The sequence below is a fragment of the Penaeus chinensis genome, chromosome 28 (genome assembly GCF_019202785.1).
Source record: "Penaeus chinensis breed Huanghai No. 1 chromosome 28, ASM1920278v2, whole genome shotgun sequence".
In the NCBI taxonomy this organism is placed as follows: domain Eukaryota; kingdom Metazoa; phylum Arthropoda; class Malacostraca; order Decapoda; family Penaeidae; genus Penaeus; species Penaeus chinensis.
This window is the reverse complement of record NC_061846.1, coordinates 2,247,594-2,254,773: the sequence shown is the minus strand read 5'-3', so window position 1 is coordinate 2,254,773 and position 7,180 is coordinate 2,247,594. Positions and strand designations below refer to the sequence as shown.

Below are 7,180 nucleotides of genomic sequence, written 5' to 3'. Positions count from 1 at the left end.
ATGTATATTATTTTAATATAAGTATAAAATAATTTTTATATAATTTATTTTAAAATTAAAAGAAAAAGTTATGATATATTTTAAAAAAAAAAAAATTAAAAAAATTTTAAAATTTAAAAAAAAAAAAGATGGATTTAAAGTAATTATTATGAAAAATTTAAAATTTAGAATTTAAATTTTATAAAAAAGAAATTATTAAAAAAAAAAAAATTTTAAAAAAAAAAAAAATAAGAAAAAGTTAAAGATAAAAAAAAAAATAAAATTAAAAAATAAGCAAAAAAAAAATAAAAAAAAAAGAAAAATTTAAAAATAAAAAAAAAAAAATTTTAAAAAACAAAAAGGAACAGCCCAAAAACCTAAAAATTTTGCACTTGAACTTGGGGCTCAAACCATTTTTAAAAATTGTTACATTTCAAATTTTTTCCAACACACGGCCACAAGTCAAGCAAAAGGAATTTACAGCTTTTTTCCCTTTTTTTAAAATTTGGGGTGGGAAAAAAAAAAAATGAAAAGAAGACCTTACGACTGATTTTTTTACAGGCCACGTTTGGGGAGAAATTAGGCCCGAGGCCCCAGACAAGGGAAAAACAGACACTTTTTTAACCTGTCCGTACATCACCGTTCAAGAACTTCCACTACCACAGGAGAACAGTAGAAGTGAGTTAGATTAGATTAGGATGAAATTGTCCTTTTAATGTTTTCTCTGCACATTCATTTTCCCTGTACTTGAATATTGTATTATTTGTGAAAGTTTGCCATTATATGTTATTTTTTCTCCCTAAAAAGTTTTATGGTTACCAAAATATATAGTAATTTCTTTTGATTTGAGAGAAAGAAAAAAAGGGTAAGGGAAAATAGAATACTGGAAAGAACAAAAAAAAGAAATGTATATGCATTATTTATTCATTTGTTATTATTTCTTTAAGCCCCAACGATCCTGTTTCTTTGAAGATGAATGTTGACATTAATTTTGAAATGATCATTTCAGGAGTTCCCTCGATGGGCAGTGATGTACCCCTTGTGGACCTCATAGATAAACTGGGCTTGGAAGTGCAGTCGCAGCATAGCAAAAACCCCAATGTACTAGTCTTAGCGGCACAGTGCTGTAGAGCCATGGCAGGTATGTTAGTTGATTTTCTTTTAGGATACGGAGAGGACTTGACTTGTATTCAGTTACGATTTTTCAGTAAAAGGCTTTCACTAATGTCCAGCAGTAGTACCACATATCCAAAATGGATCTTGTATTTATATAATTTGTATTTATTTACATTTGTATGAACTTCAGAATTTTTTTCACCATCCTTTCCTCCTGACAGGGCTTCGTTTTACCTCATGCAAGAGCGGAAAGGACCGCACGGGAATGAGTGTGACTCTCGAGCAAGCAAATATTCTGGCAGCAGAGTATGATTTGTCAGAGACGGAGTTCCAGAGAGCGCTTAACTGCATGAGAAGGTAATCTGGGCATTTGAATAAGATCTTTTTTTTCATCCTTTTGTGCTTCTTTGCTGATATTTCCTTCTCTACTATTATCTTTATCACTTCCATCCCCTCCTCTCCCTTTACTGTTTTTATATACCATTTTCTCCTCCTCTCCTTCCCCCTCTCCTCCTCCCCTTCCCCCTCTCCTCTCCTCCTCCCCTTCCCCCTCTCCTCCTCCCCTTCCCCCTCTCCTCCTTCCCTTCTCCCGCTCCTCCTCCTCCCCTTCCCCCTTTCCCCTTCCCCTTTCCCCTTCCCCTTCTCCTCCTCCTCCCCTTCTTCTCCACCCCTTCCCCCTCCTCCTCCTCCTCCTCCTCCTCCCCTTCCCCCTCTCCTCCTTCTCCCCTTCCCCCTCTCCTCCTCCTCCCCTTCCCCCTCTCCTCCTCCTCCTCCTCCTCCCCTTCCCCCTCTCCTCCTCCTCCTCCTCCCCTTCTTCTCCACCCCTTCCCCCTCCTCCTCCTCCTCCCTTCCCCCTCTCCTCCTCCTCCTCCTCCTCCTCCCCTTCTTCTCCACCCCTTCCCCCTCGTCCTCCTCCTCCCCTTCTCCCCCTCTCCTCCTCCTCCCCTCCCCTTCTTTCTCCACCCCTCCCCCCCCCTCCCCCTCCTCCCCTTCCTCCTCTCCCTCTCCTCCTCCTCCTCCTCCCCTTCCCCCTCTCCTCCTTCTCCCCTTCTTCTCCACCCCTTCCCCCTCCTCCTCCTCCTCCCCTTCCCCCTATTCTTCTTCTCCCCTTCCCCCCCTCCTCCTTTTTCTCCCCCTCCTCCTTTTTCCTCCCCCTCCTCTTTTTTCCCCCTCCTCCTTTTTTTTCCCCCTCCTCCTTTTTCTCCCCCTCCTCCTTTTTCTCCCCCTCCTCCTTTTCTCCCCCTCCTCCTTTTTCTCCCCCTCCACCTTTTTCTCCCCCCCTCCTCCTCCTCCTTTTTCTCCCTCCCTCCTCCTCCTCCTTTTTCTCCCCCTCCTACTCCTCCTCCTCCTCCTCTTTTTTCTCCCCCTCCTCCTTTTTTTCCCCCATCTCCTTTTTTCTCCCCCTCCTCCTTTTCCCCCTCCCCCCCCCCTCCTTTTTTCCCCCATCTTTCCCTTTTTCTCCCCCCCTCCTTTTTCTCCCCCTCCTCTTTCTCCCCCCCCCTTTTTTTCCCCCCCCCTTTTTCCCCCCCCCTCCTCCTCCTTCCTTTTTCTCCCCCTCCTCCTCCCCCCCTTTTCCCCCCCTCCTCCTCCCCTCCTCCTCCTCCTCCTCCTCCTCCTCCTCCTCCTCCTCCCCTCCTCCTTTTTCCCCCTCCTCCTTTCCTCCTCCCCTCCTCCTTTTTCCTCCCCCTCCTCCTTTTTCCTCCTCCTCCTCCTCCTTTTTCTCCTCCTCCTCCTCCTTTTCTCCTCCTCCTCCTCCTTTTTTCTCCTCCTCCTCCTCCTTTTTCCCCCCCCCCCCCTCCTCCCTTTTTTCCCCCCCCCCCCCCCTTCCCTTTTTTTCCCCCCCCCCCCCCCCTCCTTTTCTCCCCCCCCCCCTTCCCCCCTTCCCTTTTTTTCCCCCCTCCTTTTCCTTTTTCTCCCCCCCCCCCTTTCCTTTTTCTTTCTCCCCCCCTCCCCCTCCTCCTTTTTTCCCCCCTTCCTTCCCCTTTTTTTTTCCCCTTTTTTTTTCCCCCCCCCCCCCTTCCCCCTTTTTTTTTTTTTCCTCCTTTTTCTTTTCTCTTTTCTTCTTCTTCTTTCTTTCTTTCTTTTTTTTTTCTTTTTTTTTCTTTACTCTTTCCTTCCTCCTCTTTCTTTTCTTTCTTTTGTTTCTTTTCCTTTTCTTTCTCTTCCTTTTCTTTCTTTCTTTCTTTCTTTTCTTTCTTCCTCTTTCTTTCTTCTTTTCTTCTTTCTTCTTTTCCCCTATTTTTATTTTTTTCTTTTCTTTCTGCCGTCTTTTCTTCTTTCTTCTCTTCTTTCTTTCTTTCTTTGTTTTCCAATTCCTCTTTCTTTCTCTTTCTTATCTCTTTTCCTTTTCTTCTTTTCTTTCTTTCTTCTTTCTTTCCTTCTTTTTCTTTTCTTCTTTTCTTTTATTCTTCTTTATCTTTTTCTCCTGTCTTTCTCCTTCTCTTTTCTCTTTTTTTTCTTCTCTTTTCTTCTTTTCCTATTCTTTCTCTTTTCCTTTCTTTCTCTTCTTTCTCTTCCTTTTGTTCTTTTTTTCTTTTATCTTCTTTCTTTCTTTCTTCTTTCTTTTCCTTCTTTCTTTTTCTTCTTCTTTCTTTCTTCTTCTCTCTTCTCTTCTTTTCTTTTCTTCTCTTTCTTTCTTTTCTCTTTCTTTTTCTCTTGTCTTTCTTTTTCTACTCTTTCTTCTTTCTTTCTTTCGTTTCTTCTTTCTTTCCTCTTTTATCTCTTCTTTTCATCTTTCTTCTCTTCACTCTTCTTCTCTTCTCTTTTCTTTCTCTTTCTTTCTTTTCCTTCTTTTTTCTTCTTCTTCTTTCTATCTTTCTTTCTTTCTTTCTCTTCTTCTTCTTCTTTTTCTCGTTTTCTCTCCTTCTTCTTTCCTATTCTTTTCATTCCGCTTTCTCTTCTTTCTTCTTTTCTCTTTCTCTTTTCTTTCTTCTTTCTCTTTCTTCTTTCTTTCTTTCTCTCTCTTTCTTCTTTTTCTCTTTCTTTTCTTCCTTTTTCTTTTCTTTCTTTTCTTCTTCCTTTCTTCTTTCTTTCTTTTTTCTTCTCTTCATTCTTCTTTTTCTCTCTTCCTTCTTTCATTTCTCTTTCTTCTTTCTCTTTTTGCTCTTCCTCTTCTTTCTTTTCTTTCTCCTCTTTCTTTCTTCTCTTCTTTCTCTTCTTCTTTCTTTTCTCTTTCTTTCTTTCTTTTTCTCTTCTTCTTCCTCCTTTTCTTTCTTCTTTCTTTCTTTCTTTCTCTTTCTTCTCTTCTCCTTTCTTCTCTCTTCTCTTTCTTTCTTTTTTTCTTCCGTCTCTTTTCTTTTCTTCTTTCTTTCTTCTTCTCCTTCTTTTCCCTCTCTTCTCTTCTTCTCTCTTTCTTCTTTCTTTTCTTTCTTTCTCTTTTTCTTTCTCTCTTCTTTCTTTCCTTTTCTTCCTATCTTCTTCCTCTTTCTTTCTCTCTTTTCTTTCTTTCTTCTTCTTTTTCTCTTCTTTCCCCTTTTCTTTCCTTTCCTTCTCTTTCTTTTCTTTCTCCTTCTTTTCTTTCCTGTCTTCTTTTCTTTTTCTCTTTCTTTTTCCTCTTCTTCTTCTTCTTTTCTTCTTCTTCTTCTCTTCTTTCTCTTTTCTTCCTTTCTTTCTTTTTTTCCTCCTTCTTTCTCTTTTCTCTTTTTCTCTTCACTTCTTTCTTCTTCTCTTCTTTCTCTTTCTTCCCCTTCTCTTCTTCTTTCATTCCTTTTCTCTCTTTTTCTTTTCTTTTCTTTCTTTCTCTTTCTCTCTTCTCTCTTCTTTCTCTTCTTCTTCTCCTTCTTTTACTCTCTCTTTTCACTTTTCCGTTTTCCTTCTCTTCTCTCTTTCCTTTCTTTCCTTTCTCTCCTCTTCTCTCTTTCTTGTCTTCTTTTTTTCTTCTTTTTCTTCTTTTCTTTTCTTTCTTCTCTCTTTTTCTCCTTTTCTTTTTCTTCTTATTCTCCTTCTCTTCTCCTTTTTTCTCTCATTTCTCTTCTTCCTTTCCTTCTCTTCCTCTTCTTTTTCTTTCTCTTCTTCTCCCTCTTTCTCTTTCCTCTTCATCCTTCTTTTTCTTCTTACTTCTTTCCTTTCTTTCTCCTCTTTTCTTCTTTCTTCCTTTCTCTTTTCTTTCTTTCTTTCCTCCTTTCTTCTCTTTTCTTTTCTCTTTCTTTCCTTCTTCTCCATTCTCTTTCTTCTTCTTTCTTTTTCTCTTTCCTTTTTCTTCTTCTTTCTTTTTCTTTTTCCTCTTCTTCCTCCTTTCCTTTCTCTTTCTCTTTCTTTCTCTTTTCTCTTCCCTTCTTTCTCATCTTTCTTTCTTTCTTTTTTCTTCTCCTTTCTTTCTTTCCTTTTTTCCTCTTCCCTTTCCTTCTTTCCTCTTCTTTTCTTCTCTTTCTTCTTTTTTCTTTTCTTTCCTCTCTTTCTTTCTCTTTTTCTTCCTATTGTCCCCCTTTTTTCCTTTCCTCTTTTCTCTCTTTTTCTCTTCCTTTTCTCTTATTTCACTCTTTTTCTTCTCCTTCTTTTTCTTTCTCTTTCTCTTCTCCTCTCTTCTTTCTTTCTTCCTTTTCTCTTCCTCCTTCTCCTTTTTTCACTTCTCTTTTTCTTTCCATTTTTTTTCTTCTCTTCCTCCTTTTTTTCCTTCTTTCTTTTTTCTTCTTCTCATCTTTCTCTCTTCTTCCTTTTCCTCCTTCTTTCTTCCCCCTTCTCCTTTCTTTCCTTCTTCTTTTTCTGTTCTTCTTTTCTTCTTTCTTTCTTCTTCTCTTTTTTCTCCCCCCCCTCCTCCTCCTCCTTTTTCTCCCCCCCCTCCTCCTCCTCCTTTTTCTCCCCCCCCTCCTCCTCCTCCTTTTTCTCCCCCCCCTCCTCCTCCTCCTTTTTCTCCCCCCCTCCTCCTCCTCCTTTTCTTTTTTCAAACTTATCATCCCATTCTTTGGATTTCCCCCCACTGTCTCACGTCTCCTTCTCCTTATGAGAGTCTCTCTTTCTCCATCACTCTTGTTTCGCTCCCTTTTCTTAATCCCTCTCATGTTCTCCATTGCAGTGAGGGGACACGGCTGGAGAACTGTCAGAAGAACATTGGTGCACGCAAGTACGCCTTCTCGACGGTGCAGCTTAAGATGTTCCCTCGCCAGTACCAGCCTCCTCCTGGGACATACGGATCAGCACAGACATAGAGAAAGAGACGAAGATGGTAGAAATTTGATAAACATAGACGTTGGTTTGATTCAACAAGAAACAGAAAGATCGAATGGGGTAGAGGAAGACAAGTTGGTATGTGATTTCAAGAGAGACAGATGGCAGATACATTGATTTTAGATGTGGTGAATAGAAGAAAAAAAATTGACGGATGGAGACATGAGGCTGGCTCATTTTCCTGAATGTAGAGACATACAGACAGAGAAACAGGGAAAGACTGAATGCGAATGGAGAGTGTAGTGAGAAAAGAAGATAATGTTCGATTTTTTTTTCATGTGGACTTGTGGTAGGAATTTTCTGGTCTCGATTAGATAAGAGTGTCTTGTGGATTAATTGGATTTTTTTTCCCCCCCCTGGTCATAGATGAAACACTTGTTGTGGGATATAAGCTCAATAGTATATAGATATAAGTAATTTGTAGTTCATTTTAAAAGTTATATTAGCTATTATCTTTATTATTTTTATTAATATGTTAATATGATAATAATTATTATTATTACTATTATTATTATCAAAGTTATTGTTATTATTATTATTATTATTATTATTATGATTATTATGATTATTATGATTTTTATGATTATTATTATGATTATTATAATTATTAAAGCTTCATGTTTTCCCTTTTTCTTACTTGAATTGGAAAGAACAAAAACAATTCAGGAGTTTTATTTGTCTTTGGATTTGCTCATAAATGCCGTTACTCACATAATGTTTGTCTGTATATGAAGAGAGAGAGAGAGAGAGAGAGAGAGAGAGAGAGAGAGAGAGAGAGAGAGAGAGAGAGAGAGAGAGAGAGAGAGAGAGAGAGAGAGAGAGAGAGAGAGAGAGAGAATATTTATATATTCTTTTGTGATATACAGATTGTTGATACGTAGTTATACCTATGTGAATGAAAATAGAATATGTAGAATTTGAC

General features: G+C 38.9%; 1 protein-coding gene across 1 annotated transcript in view; it reads left to right on the top strand.

Annotated features, from left to right (window-relative positions):
• LOC125039846 (inositol polyphosphate-4-phosphatase type I A-like) overlaps positions 1-6,766 on the top strand; it is a 33,663-nt gene extending 26,897 nt beyond the window's left edge. The window contains exons 18-21 of the mRNA XM_047634155.1: positions 582-657; positions 989-1,120; positions 1,317-1,452; positions 6,107-6,766. Of these exons, the coding sequence (XP_047490111.1) occupies positions 582-657; positions 989-1,120; positions 1,317-1,452; positions 6,107-6,239 (477 nt within the window). The 3' untranslated portion in view covers positions 6,240-6,766. The remainder of the gene's footprint in view (positions 1-581; positions 658-988; positions 1,121-1,316; positions 1,453-6,106) is intronic.
• Positions 6,767-7,180: the final 414 nt, after the last annotated feature.